General features: G+C 38.7%; 1 protein-coding gene across 4 annotated transcripts in view; it reads right to left on the bottom strand.

Moving 5' to 3' along the window:
- The window catches only part of itgb5 (integrin, beta 5), a 44,068-nt gene that overhangs the window by 21,963 nt on the left and 5,533 nt on the right, over window positions 1-16,572 (bottom strand). For all 4 annotated transcript variants that reach the window (XM_079821275.1, XM_079821274.1, XM_079821276.1 and 1 more), the window contains 2 exons: window positions 11,446-11,580; window positions 4,649-5,078 (listed from right to left, as the gene is read on the bottom strand). In XM_079821275.1, coding sequence (XP_079677401.1) covers window positions 4,649-5,078; window positions 11,446-11,580 — 565 coding nt within the window. The remainder of the gene's footprint in view (window positions 1-4,648; window positions 5,079-11,445; window positions 11,581-16,572) is intronic.

Below are 16,572 nucleotides of genomic sequence, written 5' to 3'. Positions count from 1 at the left end.
ATCACTGATTATAATGTGTTCTATTCACTTTTGTTGTGTAGCGTCGCACCGCTCGCATCTGTTCTACATCACAATTATGTAATATCAATGCTCATATTAACTTAAAAATGCAATCTAATTTAACATTGATCTACATGCTTAAAAAAAATGCACGTTCATAGAACTTATTATATTGTGTTAGATGAAAGCACAGACCTGCTTTAATTGTTAAGTTGAGTAAACTCAAAAAAGTCCTGAAACTGGTTGCCTCAAGTTGTTTTCATCTTCATTCTAGAACCACAAACCTTTAAAACAAACACACACACGCTCACATTAAAATGATAATTGACTAGGTCTACACAACAACAATAACAACATTGAAAATTCAAAGAAACATGTATATGTCTGGTTCATTTAGTTACTATTTCTGGCTCTGTGTTATTAAGAAATTTAAACCAGCAGCAGATGTATAGAACAGCACTACAAAGCAAAAGTTTACTAGGGGCTTAATAGTTTTAACATACTGTCATGCTCACACTTCTAAACACTCAGAAAGCTATTGTGCAGAGATTCAAAACATATGTCCACTAATACGTTTTAATATGGTAAACCTTTGACTGACATGAGGCATGTGAACTTAAAAGTAAAAACATGAGAAAAAAACAAAACATTGTGCACTTCCAGCAGCCGTCACACTAAATCCATTCAATCATTAAAGTTCAGCAGATTCAAAAGTCTTTCATTATGACAGCCGAGCACAAACAAATCACTCAAACCAACAAAGGACACGCAGAGGTCTTATCAGTGCAGTGCTGCCTGTCTGTGGGAGCCCTTGCTATCAGGACCACAGCAAGGCCACACTGATCCACAATACACAAGGAATTGATTTAGAGCAAAATGTATGTAACGCTGAAAAACGGAATTTCATTTCAAGTTTATTACACCGCTCAATTTCTGATCACAACATTCTGCTGTGAAATATTTTATCTGGTGACCGAAAAACTATAACTGACCGGAAGTAGCCTTGTGTTGGGGTCCTGATGACTCTACATTAGTCTTTACATGTCTTCACATATCATATGGGCGGCAGTGGCTCAGTGGTTCATGTAGGTTGTCTACAAACCGGAAGGTTGGTGACCAAGTTCCACCTGACCAAGTGCCGAGGTGTCCATGAGCAAGACACCTAACCCCGGCTGCTCCCGACGAGCTGGATGGCGCCATGCATGGCTGACACCGCCGTTGGTGTGTGAATGAGTGTATGAATGGGTGAATGTGAGGCAAATGTAAAGCGCTTTGGATGGCCGTAGGTCTGTTAAAAGCGCTATATAAATGCAGTCCATTTACCATTTACCATATAGTAGCAGCTTTCCCTATTTATTTTACAGAATATGATATCAAGATTCAATGATTGAGGGTGATCTCTGCATTTTATAATGGCTTTATTTTATGCTATTATAAATGCTGTTTTAGATAACAACACATGTGTGTGATATGCAATTAAGAGTACAGCTGAGTAAACAATTTCAATAGCACTTCCATCAAAGAGAGACGTTAAAGAAAAACAATACTTTGTTTACTCCAGGTGTATGATCAAGGGACTATGCTTAAGAGACCAATGATAAGAGTGCTTGAGTTAATTTTAACTTCATGTTTACATTTATATGGCTTTAAAGATATCTTTAAAGTGATCTTGAAAAGTAACTGGTATTATATATCCACCTATATATGGAATGTGTTTCTACCAAGTGTTACAAAACATAATCTTTACAAAAACAGTTGATTCTTGCGCAGCTGTAATGAGAAGCCGCCAGCCAAACACCTATCAGGAGTCACAGCATGCTCACCAAGCCCAGTGATCCAGTACTAATGTGACACAGGAAAAAGCTCCTAAGCACAGATATCATAAACACTGACTGATTAATCTTTGAGTTTTAGATAAAAATAAATTCATAAATAAAAATTAGCTTTTTACATGTCAAAAGAAGAAAAAAAGGCTCACAAAAAAAAAAATGTTTTGGTGTCAGCACTACACCCTAATAACCTAATAACTACCCATCAATTTTACAAGCTACAATATTAATGCATCTCAAATATTTCAAATTTCAAATATTAAACCCTAGAGCTCTTATTTCTGTAAAAACAAACAAAACCTCTAGTTTGTTTCTGACCCTTAAGTCTGTGTTTAGTTAAAGCTGCTAATTACAAATTTGGCAAAATTGTGGAAATATTTTTGTCAACAAAAATTTTACAAATGTGAAATAGAGATCCTTGCACATAAGCAATGACATGCAGAAATAAAGTTCATGTGGAACAGCATTTACTGCAAAAACGAGGGATTTTGAGACACTGGATTATGAGCTGCTGATGTGTTAATGAACACAGCGCTGCACTTCACCCAGAAACACGAAGCGCATCAGAATAAATCGCAACCTTTTGTGATGTGATACTCAGATTAAGCCATATCTCAAGTTCAAATTTATTTAGATTAATTGTGCAGCCCATTTTTACATTAATTTTAAATGTTCTATGACTTAATTATTAGATTTTCACCAACACCACCTTGCAGTTCCCCCCCATTTGGGAAACCCTACCCTAGAAGAGTATAGCCGTGTTTCCACCGCAGGAACTTTCCCCAGGAACTAGGAACTTTGGGGTGGTACTCGGTGTGTTTCGACCGCAGGAACCAGGGTCTAAATGAAGTTCCGGGTAAATATTTCCCCCTCCAAACGGCCCTGCTCCCGAGGTAGTACTTCTTCAAAGTTCTGGAACTTTCGGGGGTGGGACTTGGACGCTGAACATGCTGATCGGTTGAGCTCACGCAGCATTTTATTTCAACCAGCATTTTTTTCTTGCGAGGTTCGTTCTGCGTTCAGTAAATATCAGCCTTGCTCTGTCTGTCCGATGGCGCGCATTCGTCTAAGCCATCTCACGGTCAATGTCCGTAATAGCTGATAATAACATATGTTGTCATATTTTAAATCTAGCTTTACGAGCTTTCAGAATACGCTTTAGTATTAGTTTTCGTCTCTTTTCCGCCGTTTTGTTAATTACATATTTAGTAAACCAATACATAACTAGCAAAAGCAGCGCTGCTTGCATCTCCTCCATACTTGTTATTGTTGCAGACAGTATCGCACAAAAATGATTACTGTCCGTCTGTGACTGGGAGGAGCAGCCGCACGCAGTCCCACGTCTCTGGACTAATTTGCCTAATCTTCACGGTACTTTAGATCACAGTGGAAACGCAGACAGTAGCAGGTCTGGGGGGAAAAAAGTTCCTGTAAAAAAAGTTCCTGGTACAAATTGTTCCGGGTAATTTCGGTGGAAACGGGGCTAACGTTCATCTCACTGGCCTGCCTGTTTGAGCAACCTTTGCACTCTCCTGATAATCGCTAGCTATGGGACTCCATGCACGCTGAAATTTATATTCTACCCGAAAAGTCTTGCAACCCACATTCTGTAAAACAAGTTGCTCTCACCGGAGCATGGCCAAATCAAAGCATGTTTATGGGGCATTTAACATGTGAGCGAAACCTACAGAGAACTCTCATCAACTGTTGCCTTTTCCCACAGCCATTATTAGCGAGTTTACAAGAATTGTCCCAGTTAATTCACCATGGCAAAGCGGTGTGAAAGCACATAATCACTCAGATTCATTAAGAACTCATTACAGCAGACGGGAAGAGTTTTCCATGGCTGAGATAACAGGTATGGGACATTTTCTCGATCCTACTGATGACATTATTGCTACAGAGGCTCAACAAAAGTCCATTTTGTGTTGGGCCGGCAGTTCCTGCTGACTAAAGAAAAACATTGAGCTTTATAAACTATAGACCAGCCATTGTGCCCATGGATAAACAAATGCAGCCTGCTACAAAGCTCTCACTGTGGCATGGCAGAGATGCGTCCAGTGAAGAGGGAGAGATGGGGTGCCAGCCAACTGCACTGTGGCAAGAAATGTGGCATCTCATGGCGTTGAAATGACAGCAACTTTTAACTTTTAATAAAATGTAAATTCATCCTCCGCACTTTTTTCGGGCAAGTGTGTTCACATAGCGGTTAAAATGGGCCAATGTGAATAAATACTGATTTAAATTCAAAGAGACAAGATAGTCTATGCATGACCTGACATTTTATTCGATGTGAACATTAAGAATAGCTCTCTCGTGCAAAAAGTCCAAAATGGACTCATAGAAATAATAACTTATGCCATTCCAGGAAATCCCTTATATGGACAAAGGCATCCAGCTATCGCTGTTGCTGAATAAAAAGCATAATCATTTTGACTGACATAAACCATTTATAAAATTGTCATTAGGAAAATATAAGGGAAAAAATATTATAGAACACAAATTATTGGTTATTATTCAGCAGTGTATTTAATTTCATAGTCAATTAAAAGCAAGAGAAAAAATGAAACCTGTCAATTAGACAAAGGTTAGAATAAACTGGTGGTATCACACTTGACTTTCCCGTCCTCCTCACTTCTGAAATGATGGCTACGCCCCTGCCCTGTGGCATCTTATAAAAGGTCCATGGGCAAGCCAAATGGGCAAATGCATTGAGACAATGCTGAAAAACTAGGATATGGACCCATAAACTTGCATAATTTGTACAGAAAATTCAAATTCAATTGCGACAACCAAAAAAGCTATTCAATTTATCTTACCTGAGCACAGTGTGCCCTTGTGTCGGGCACAGGAAAAGTCGTCACACTCGCAGAAGGTGCCGTAGATTTTGCCAAACTCAGACTCGTAGCACAGGCACTGGTTACAGCTGCATTCTCCGCGGCCGCTGCACACCTGCTTGCCCTCAGCCTCACGGCAGGCACTGAGGTGCTGGTGGTCGACCTCGCCCTCCTGGCACTCGCAGCGGGCTCCCAGGTAGCCGGGCTCACAACGGCACATCCCACAGCTGTAGGTGCCGACGGAGTTGCAGCGGCTGCTGTTGGGCTCGGTGTAATATGTGCAGCTGCAATCACAGCGGTAGTCCACAGAGACCTCCAGACGGTCTTTAAAACCAACAGGCCTGATGGTGAAACTCTTCTTGGTGCCTTTTGGAGGACATCCTCGAGCATCTACAGTTATGTTGAAGGAAACCTGCAAGAAAACACAGACCAAACTCATTTTCTTGTACATTTAGACAAATGCAAAAAAATGCATATAAAAATGACAATGATGATATAATTGTGTAGGCCAACCTGGAAACAGGATTTTTCCTTTGACTTATGATTATTGAAGAATATAAGCTCTGTGACCAACTAAAGTTTGATTCTTACTGGTTTTGTAGATAATCTACACAAATGAACACAACTATCATAAATGTTTAGGCCTAAATACAATGACCACAAGTAAAAAGCTGAAGTTGAAATGTGAACAAACTACATAATCACTAAGCTTCTGTAAAACTTTTTCAATATTTAAAATCTACACGTTGGAAAGTTTGAATTAGAATAGCATGAGTATAACGCAACATGGCTAGATGAGCAGCGAGTAGATGAGCTTCTGTGATTGGTGTGAGGACATTTAATGTCATGTCCCTGAGAGCCTCTGTAGTCCCATTTAGCCACTTGTTAGCAACCGCCTTTTCAAAGCATGTTTAAAAAAAAAGTGATGGATTTTAAATTGTATAGTAAAATGAGAAAACATCTTAAACTTTATTTCAGGCATTGAACTAAAAACCCATAAAAAACCCATTCATTTTGGGACAACAAAAGTTCAAAAATGCTAACTCAAAGGAAGGGCAGTTTTCCTCTTGGTGGCATGTTATGACCTTATCGCTGAAGATAAGAGGCTTCACTAACTGATGTAGATCCTACTTGTCAGATTAATCCTAGACCATCAGACCAGAGAAAAGACAGACTCCACCCTGATGATGACCCCACGGAGGAAGGAAGTCTATAAGAGGTTTCACCCAGACTAGCCTAGACTTGATCTACAATCAATCAATTTCTGGTAAGAAATTCACAAAAACTAATTTCTCAGATTTAGTATTCCACTTGAGATTAAGTTTCATACAATTGCACTGGAACTATGCAACATGCAGTGCAAAGAAAAAGAAGCCTTTATCAGTTTATCAATTCTTTTCCCAGAAGTGAGAAAACTTCATGTGTGGATCCTCAGGGGCAGAGAACCCGACACCTTTAAAAACATGTAGTCTGGCTGGTCTTTGATTCAGAACCGCCCAGGGGAGAGGACAAGCCCAACATGCTGAGTCTGAATGCTTTGAAGTAGCGTTTCAGATCAGTGAGCCCTCCAGACCCGAGAGCTCAAAGCTCAGAGCCGAACACTGGGCCGAACACAGAGGGTCATACTGATGGAGGTAGACTAGAGGCTCACACGTACCCTTAAATCACAATGAAGGGCTAAGGCTGTCAACAACCTTAAAAATATATATATATTTTAATGGAAAAGGAATTGTTGTTACTTTTACAGCACTAGTTTCTCGACAGCGAAGTAACAGCCTTAAGAAAACATATTTAGTGTAAAAATAGAAAGGATGGAGAAGAGACTTGACACAAATGGGAGGCAAGCAAGAAAATGTGTTAAATTATTCAAAATGTCTATTTCTATACTAGTGTACTTTTTTTTTTTTTTTTACTGTTGAACTATTAATGTGGAAAAGGTTCTTGTAGACTACTGCCATGCCAACTATTATTTGAATGATTAATAATTGCAAATGTTTTGATCCTGTGAACTGTGCAGCAATCTCAGTTTACTTAGAGTTGTGTTTGTTTGTTGGTTTTGTTGTTGTTTGTTAAATAATAAATATATATCTGCAGGCTTGTCTTAATTTGCAGTAACCCAATTGTATACATTATTTATACATGACTGTTCAAATGTTTGGGGTCGGAAGACTTTTTAAATGTTTTTGTAATGTATCCTATGCTCATCAATGTCGCATTTGTTTGATCAAAATCACTGTGAAAATAGTAATATTGTGAAATATTGTTGCAATTTAAAATAACCGTTTTCTATTTTAATACATTTTAAAATGCTATTTATTCCTGTAATGGTAAAGTTCAGTTTTCGGTCTTCAGTGTCACATGATCCTTCAAAAACTTTTTTTGCTCAGGATTTGTGTTGAATAGAAAGTTCAAAAGAACAGCATTTATACTAAAAATCTTTTGTAAGACAAAGATATGGTAAGATAAGATTTTGTAGCATAAAAAAAAAATGTCTTTATAGCTTTTGATCAAGTTATGTGCATTATGTGAATAAAATTATTAATTTATTTATTTATTTTTAAATCTACTGACCCCAAACTTCTGAATGGTTGTCTGAATGGTAAAATTTGTGCAAGTACCGGTAATATTAACTGTTGGAAAATCAACAGCATTGTAACATTAAATCAAACTTAGCAATCTTTTATCACAAATTATCCAGCATTAACATGCTCCTTATAGATCATGCTGAAAAAGACATCACAAAAAAGCGGGAAAGTGAGGGGTCACAAACAGACAAAGGCACAGAAAGAAGAAGTTTTTCCTCAATGAGGCAATGAGCTGCAAAATTGGATTAAGGAGACATGTGAGTCACGAGAACATGGCAAAAGTTAGATGAAGACAGACGGCATTAGAAAACTCCATGAAGTCTGTGTGGCTGGACAGAGGAAGAGGCGGAATGGACATATAATGATGAGCCATTAACGGCCAAAACTGTATACGAATAAAAAACGGTTGAAAACTTGTTTAGGGAAAACACTGCCAATGTTTTACATTTAGTGATGATCCTAGACTGATCCATATGTTTGTAGAAGTAGTTTGTAAGAGCCCTAAAGCAATCAGAGCAGCAGAAGTCCTGAATGGATGACAATAAACTAAACCATCAGTCAGAATGGGAGGTTTAATGGTTTTCATAGTCTGACATTGTTTGTCTGAGCATACAGTAAGAATGCTATAAGACATGAATGATATAAGAATGCTACATGGAGGCAAGCTGCCAGTAAAAAAAAAAAAAAAAAACTGAATGTGAAGTATTCACTGTGCTATAAAATATAATGTTATTAGTTTTATCATTTTAAGCTTACAAATAAAAAGTATAATTGTATTTAAATAATACTAAAATAACACTGGGATAATACTAAAATAACATCTCCCAATCACTCTATTAGGGTTTATTTTATGATAACAACCGGCAAGATATACATTATCCCTTATTTATTACTATACAAAATGTATTTTTAAAAAGGCTATTATTATAATACTATTAATGTTAGTGTAATAATAGACATAACTACAAATATAGCTGCAAGCAGCAATAGCGGGGCCAAGCACAAATAAGAAGACAAGACATGCCAAAATGGCTGGGAGTGTTAGATAAACAGCAGCAATGAGCAATTAAACACATTTTAAGATGATTTTAGGCAAAAAGGCTGAAAAATGCATTGTAGTCTATGGGAATTTCATGTTTTGTTCTATTACAGCACCACCAAGACGCACAATCCTACATTTTTTAATATGTGTCTTCGGAGTGAGTCCATACATATGTGTGTCAATTTTGGTGAAAATATCTCATTTAGTTTTGGAGTTATAGAGATTTATATGAAAAAAAAACATGTAAAAAAATAACTAACACTTGACTTTGATTGGATTTTACTCCCCCTTACTATCAATATTTTGAGATTTGGGCTTTAGCGTATAGCTATCGACCTATGTCTACGAACTTCTGACGTTGGTTTCGTCTTGATCAGATTAGCGGTTTCGAAGATATCAGCTAACGTTTTTTTAAGCGTTTAATTACCACGTTGCACAAACCATACGCTGAAACCTGGCAAGTCTGGTATTGTTGGACTCTGCAAGGATTTAGGAGACGAAAAAAGTTACTCCCATGAAAATAAGTCAATCACACCCAAAGTTATAAGCGTTTGAAAAAAAAATTATCCACTTGGTGGCACTGTTTCAAAATTTCTCAGGCTCCTTCAGGACCTCACTTCAGGACCTCACTCCTTCGTGCTGATGACCCATACCGAGTTTCGTAACAATCCGTTCATGTGTTCATACAATACAGCATTTTAGCACATAGTTCAAAATAGTCAACAGCCAAAATGGCCAATATGGTAAAATCGGCAAGCCGTCCTGAATCTAACAAGACGACTTTTATGATTTTCGGACAAACGGTTCGGAAGTTATAAGCAAAAATAGCAATTTTTCGTATCTCCGGACCAGTAGGTGGCGCTGCACCGAAACGCTGCAAGTTGCCTCAGGTCATGCTTGTGATGACATGTACCAAGATTGGATTGAATACGATAAAGCGTTGCAGAGATATTGCCCTAAGTGTGTTTTTGCAAGCGCTACGTAAAATTCGTTTGCGCGTTTATCAAAAACGATTTGACGAATCAACTTGATTTGCAGCATGGTCTGAAGATGATCTGGTTCAATTTTCCTATAGAAGAATAGGAACGCTAACGGTTTCAATAGGTGGCTTTGCACCTTCGGTGCTTGGCCCCTAATACTACTACTATTATTATTAAGTGTTTAGATTATATAATCAATATGCATAAGCAAAAAAAATTAAAATAATTTGTTAAATTTTAAACACGAGCCATCACTGCTCCTCATTGTACAAAAACACCCACCACATTCCATAGTGTTCTTGCATTCGCACAACAGTGAACAAAGCTTTAAAAATCCATTGCAAACAAAGTCTATCCAAAAGTAAACTGATGTTTCCTGGGACGCCATCCAGCTTAATATAGGATTAGATCAATGTGTTATGTATGGGACATTTTAGTAGTCTCTAGGGGTTTGAATCCACTTTTGTGAAAGGAATCTAAGCTTAACTTTAGAATCTGGGCTACCGCCTCTGTATCTAAGGTCCGTGTTTTTCCACAGCCCCTCACCAAGAAGAGCTCAGTGCTATTGTGCGAGCCCATTGAAATGCAGCATCCGACTCCTCTGTGGGTTCGGTGGAGGACTGGGAGTGATACAAGGGATTCTGTTTGGGTTGTGCTCCCCTTTCTAAAGGCATGATTGGCACTTGGGCACGGTGTGACAAATTTCCCTCGTGGATGAGACAAAAAGACCCCAGCCTATTGGAGCAGCCAAAGAAAATTTGGGTTGCTCCATTCATTGTGGTTATTCAGTCCTGCCCCTGCACTATTCCTTTACGATCCTTCTCAACATTCAATTAGGCAGAATGGGAATGGTACAGAAGAGACTGGAGGGTCAGATCACTGCATGGTGACATGTACCAAGTAGTCCTATAGAAGTTTAACAATGTCCGTCTAATTAAGAATGTATGGGAGATCCAACAATGACTATATACACCATCACCATGTGAACACTGAAAAACAAAAGCATTCTTTCAGAGTAACCGTTAATTATACAAGCACTGTTGGATACAACATGTGGTCTTGATTGCTTCGGTAATTTGTGTGCTATGACACTGTAATATTTAGTTACCAGAACACTTTGAGAGGGCTCTCTAAGCAATTTTATCTATTTCACTCTAAACAGAGAGCGAGTCTGCTGTGGCTGACACAGCATAATGGCATGAGAGTACAGACCACGCCATGTTATTCAAATCCTGCATGTTATCATTGAGTAAATAACACAGCCTACAACAAAGGAAGCGCTAAACAATATGCCTGGAAGTGTGTGATAGCATTTCAGCCCTGTTCCTGGACCTGCTCAAAACCACTGCTGCATTACCAATTATTTGTAAGTGGCCAGAATCTGTGCATTGGGTGTGTATAAAATCTTCCTGTCAACGCATTTCGTTTTCAAAGTTATTTCTGACTTAAATATTTGATTAAATATTTTAGTTGGAAAGAAAAAAAGTCATGCTCTGGAATAAACATTTGACAATCTTTCCATTAACTCTCTTTTGCTGCATTTCAATGTCACTGTCTTTCTCTTCCTTTCACTTCCTTAAGTATAGTGAAAGGAAATATGTAGCTTTCACTTCTAGAACATTAGGTCAACAAAAGCCAAATGGGAAGAAAAAAAAATGTCAAACTGCGTGTCAACGTAATCTGAACATTTAGGAAGACTGAAAGGTCTAAAGGTGATAATACATGGGGCAACATTTTTGAGCAATGTTGCTGGGAAATGTTACAAAGCAATGTTGCCCGGCCACTTTCCCATTGGGAATGGGCAACACATTTCTATCTGGATACTTTAGACCGGTCATGGGCCCTGTGTCTTACCTGGTTGCCCATTGATGGCAACATTGCCTAGTAACATTGCTCAAAAAGTTGCCCTGTGTATCATAACCATAAGCCTTTAGGTCACTTTCTCGGCATCCTCATTAAGAGTACGACTACCGCCAGTTCCCTTTTAGTAGTATGAGGCAACAGGATACAGCACCCTGTGCTCAATCCAAGAGGTATAAATAAGATCTGAGCTCTTTGCTACATACCTCATACACTCAGGTTGCAGAATGAGAGACCTGATCAGCTGTGATCCATTTTAAATATTTTTGTAAAAGGCAAAAGCTTGATTTGATAAAATATAAAAGTACTAACAGTGTCACCAATTTTGAGGTCAGCACACTTGCGGAGGCCGGTCAGGGGCTGGCCGTCTTGGCAGGTGGCGGAGAAGGCCAGACTGAGATCTTCAGGATGGTCCCACACGCTCAGCTCAACTTTTGACCTGATGTTCTACATAAAAAAAAAAAATAAAAAAAATTAAACAAAGAAATCCAACATTCACTAGTAACAGTTTTAAAGGTAATGGAAATGTTCCAAAATTACATGCATGATTTCTATAATGCTTCAGCACTAAACAGTCAAACCACAAACTTTCAATCATATTCTTGGAACACATACTACCACTTAATCAACACCAAAATAGATTTATTTGGTATTTTGGCATATTTTGGTGTAAACTGACAGTCAAGTACAAAATTATTATTTAATTTTTCTTTTTTTTTCCCACCGATGATGCATCATTGTTTTTGCAAGATCTCAAGGCAGATGTCCAGTGGATCTTCTCTACTGTTCAAAAGTTTGGGGTCGGCAAGATCATTTTATGTTTTTGAAAAAAGTCTCTTATACTCAAAAAGGCTTTGATCAAAATACAATAACAACTGTAATGTTGTAAAAACGTTATAACAATTTAAAATAACTGTTTTCTGTTTTACTATAGTTAACTGTAATACATTCCTGTGATGTCAAAGCTGAATTTTCAGCATTACTCCAGTCTTTGGTGTCACATGACCCTTCAGAAATCACTCTAATATGCTGATTTGCTGCTTAAGAAACATTTCTTATTATCATCATCATCATCATCAGTGTTGAAAGCTGGTGTGCTATTTAATATTTTTGTGGAAACCATGACATTTTTTCAGGATTCTTTAATGAATACAGTTTAAAATTTAATTTGTTTGAAATAAAATAAAAACAATTTGTAACTGCCACTTTCGACCAATTGAATGTGTCCTTGTTGAATAAAAGAATACATTTCTTTAAAAACAAAAATCGTACTGACTCCAATCTTTTGAACTGTGGTGTAGTCTTTCATGTTATTCATGTAATATTATTTAATTTAAGATTAACACAGGTGTACAAATTTCCTACAATACATAACTACAAAAAAAAAAACCTCTTCAGCCAAAAAACATCTTTCAAGTCCATTTCTTGGACCACAGTAGCACTCTTCCAAAGCAGAAACAAACAGAGAGTATCAGATCGTCACTAGCCAGAAATATCAGACTACAAAGCTTACTGCGTGAACTAAAGAAAACACATGGACGAGCCCATCAAAAGTTCTGCATTGACAAAAACAGGAAATTCCATATCTTATGTAATCATGTGATCACACAGAGAAGATACAGCAAAAGAGCAAAGGTTTTCTAAATTACACTCCACAACATCATCTGTTCTTAATTCAATTCAATTTCTAATAATTTATTAGCTGAAAAGCAGGGGGAATTCATTTGGTTGCCATTTAAACTGGATTCAATTTACATAGAATACTTTAGGTAAGTGGTGGTTATTAAGAACTGTGCTGTTGTGTTGATAAAACAGTTGCCTGACCCTGAAGTGTTTTGACCACATTGCCTGAAAAGAACAGTGCGTTCATAATGGGCTGTCACCATATATCACAGCTTCAACCCTGAACCTTAAAATACACATACTACACTCTTGAAAGGAAACAAAAGCATGAAGGGGTCAGTCTTGGGTCATCAAGAGCAAATTTTCTTTTATGTGCACCTGCTACCTGTGTTTCAAATAGGATTATACAGGGGCGCAGGAAGATGTGCTGGTTTGGGAGTACTTCATATAAACAGTATATAAAGTCTGAGTCTGAGAACGCTTGTTTAAAAAGATGGAGCACACAGGACATTTTTTGACCAAACTAAAGCCCCGTTTCCACCGAAATTACCCGAACAATTTGTCTTATGAACTTTTTTCCCAGGAATTTTTTTCCCCCCAGACCTGTTGCTGTTTGCGTTTCCATCGCGGTCGACTTTCCAGTTTCCGCTGGAACTTGTCGGTCCAACGGTCGTATTTTTTTAAAGTTTTACCACACGCACCGCAACAGACTTTTAAAAAAGGGTGGTTGAAATAAAATGCTGCAACGTGGAGTAAACCAATCAAAATGCTGCGCAAACTCAACCAATCAGCATGTTTGGCAAGTCCCACCCCCGAAAGTTCCTGAACTTCAAAAAAGTACTACCTCACGAACAGGGACTTTAGCTGGATCCCAAAAGGCACCCTAAACCCGGACAGTCTTCCTCGGAGTCTGCACTTTCATGACATAATGCCGCTTTGACTGCACAAGCACACACGGCAGCCATTGTAAAAAAAAAAAAGTGCATATGAAGTGTGCCATTTGGGATTCAGCCTTTAGCCGCGTTTCCACCGCAGGAACTTTCCCCCGGAACTAGGAACTTTGGGGGGGAACTCGTGTGTTTCGACCGCAGGAACCAGGGTCTAAATGAAGTTCCGGGTAAATATTTCCCCCTCCAAAACGGCCCTGCTTGCGAGGTGGTACTTTTCAAAAGTTCGGGAACTTTCGGGGGTGGGACTTCGGCGCTGAACAAGCTGATTGGTTGAGCTCTCGCAGCATTTTTTTTTAAATTGTGTGACACACACTTTTCACACATCTGTCATGAATGACTGAAACCTCATTATCCTTTTATAGAAAATATTTTGTTTTGGAATTGAGCTATTACAACACATTCAGATTTTGGATTGCCCATCATCCCATTTTGCATTAAAATGGTCAAACCAGGTGAAAGTGCACGTTTAAATAAGCAGTGTTGGTAATGTGTATACCAGCAAAAGCAGCACTGCTTGCATCACCTCCACTTGTTATTGTTGCAGACAGTATCGCGCAAAAGTGATTACTGTCCGTCGGTGACTGGGAGAAGCAGTCGCGCGCATTCCCACGTCACCGGACTAATTTGCCTAATCTCCCCGGTACTTTAGACCGCGGTGGAAACGCAGATTGTAGCAGGTCTGGGGGAGAAAAAGTTCCTGGGAAAAAAGTTCCTGGTACAAATAGTTCCGGGTAATTTCGATGGAAACGCGGCTTTTGAGAGGGAAATATTTACCTGGAACTTCATTTAGACCCTGGTCCCTGCGGTCAAAACACACCGTGTACCACCCCAAAGTCCCTAGTTCCTGGGGAAAGTTCCTCTGGTGGAAACGTAGCTATAGTGATACTTACAATCATAGTGCAACAAGGAATGCATTTGTTATGCGCCATTTTAACAAAGGGCTATTGAGGTTTTTTTGCAGGCTATTAATGAGCCTGCACAGCGACAGGAAATAAACAATAATGAATAAATAAAACACTTGTGCCTACCTTACAGACTTGCACTCCAGAGTGGAGTGAAGCGGAAACCCGCCAGTAGGTGGCGGCAAGTCACTCGCTGCATCCGAAATCGAATACCTCCCTACAATATAGTATGCGGAAAAACAGTACGGCAACAGAGTAGTATGTCCGAAAGCATAGTATTCGAAAAACAGAAGGCGAAAAGTCCCCGGATTACCTATTACTTCCGGCGAGATTCTGAAGTGCTCATTCGATGGACACTTTACTATCCCATGAGGCCACAGGAGAGGATTTATGAATGGCAGTGAAGCGACGCAACTGGTAGGTCACATGACAGTAGCAAAATGGCGGATGTAGCACGTCAGAATTTCATTCATACTATAACATTCATACTAAGAAGTTCAAATTCAAATGTAGTACCTACTCAGAGAGTATGCGATTTCAGACACAGCGACTGTCTTAATGGGAGTCATTGAATCATTCATTCACATCAATTCGTTCAGAAAAGTTGATTCTTTCAGGAACAAATGTTGCTCAAACACGCGCAATGTGGCTTTGTTTGAAGGAGCAAAACAGACAATGTGTGTATAAAATTAAGTTACATAATATAACTTGTTTAAAGATGCAGTCCGTAAATTTTCAAAATTGATGTAATGAGCGTGTACATCATGATTCCATTTTCCAAACAGTGTTTTTGTCTTTTCCTAAATCACTACGGCACACCTATAATAAGTGTTTATAGTCTAAAATTTTTTAACTGGTTTGGGTTGGCACCGCTGCAGAGTAGCACAGTACCCACGTGACTCATCAGACATAAATAGAGAGAAGAAGCTCCAGATAAAAAGACGCATACAGTTCTGCTTATTTAGAGTGCCAACAGTTACAGGCTGCAGCTTTAACTCTTCCATAATTTCAATATCACATTTGCAATATGCTTTTCAAGGGAAAACAGCACTCTTCTTTGTGTGATAGCTTATTGCTTAAAGGGTTAGTTGACCAAGCAAAAATGAAAATTCTGTCATCAATTACTTACCCTCATGTAGTTCGCCACCCGTAAGACCTCCGTTCATCAATAATGTTATGAAGAGACGAGAATAGTTTTTGTGCGCAAAAAAAACCTAAATAACGACTTATATAGTGATGACCATTTTCAAAACACCGCATCATGAAGCTTCGAAGCGTTATGAATCAGCGAGTCGAATCATGATTCAGATCGCGTGTCAAACCGCCAAACTGCTGAAATCACGTGACTTTGGCGATCCAAACTGCTGAATCGACTCGCTGATTCATAACACTTCGAAGCTTCATGATGCAGTGTTTTGAAATCGGTCATCACTATACAAGTCATTATTTAGGTTTTTTTTATGCATAAAAACTAATTCTCGTCGCTTCCTTACATTATTGTAGAACCACTGTAGTGAGATGGACTTTGTAACGACGTCTTTAGTACCTTTTATGGGTCTTGAGAGTTTAAAGTGCATTGTGCCAATGGAGGCCTTTCTGAGCCATCGGATTTCAACTAAAATATCTTAATTTGTGTTCCGAAGATGAACGGAGGTCTTACGGGTGTCGAACGACATGAGCGTAAGTAATTAATGACAGAATTTTCATTTTTGGGTGAACTAACCCTTTAACTGAAGTCATTCTTAAGAATGGAAGATGTGTTCGGATTTTTGCCGACCGGATACGGCAAAAGTTTAATCTATCAACTAGCTCCGCTTCACCTTCTTCGTTGCTCTGGTTGGTTGTAGCGCTATCCTATTGCTTGCAGAGGGAATTTGAAAGACAACTGTTAATCCCGCTCCTCAGATTGAGCCCTGCCAATGGTGAGTTCCCAGACCCAACATCTTGATGTGGGTCTGGCTTGT

This window comes from Gobio gobio, assembly GCF_949357685.1.
Source record: "Gobio gobio genome assembly, chromosome: 7".
NCBI classification, from domain to species: domain Eukaryota; kingdom Metazoa; phylum Chordata; class Actinopteri; order Cypriniformes; family Gobionidae; genus Gobio; species Gobio gobio.
Note: the sequence above shows the minus strand (reverse complement) of the source record. Positions and strands in the feature narration are given on the sequence as shown.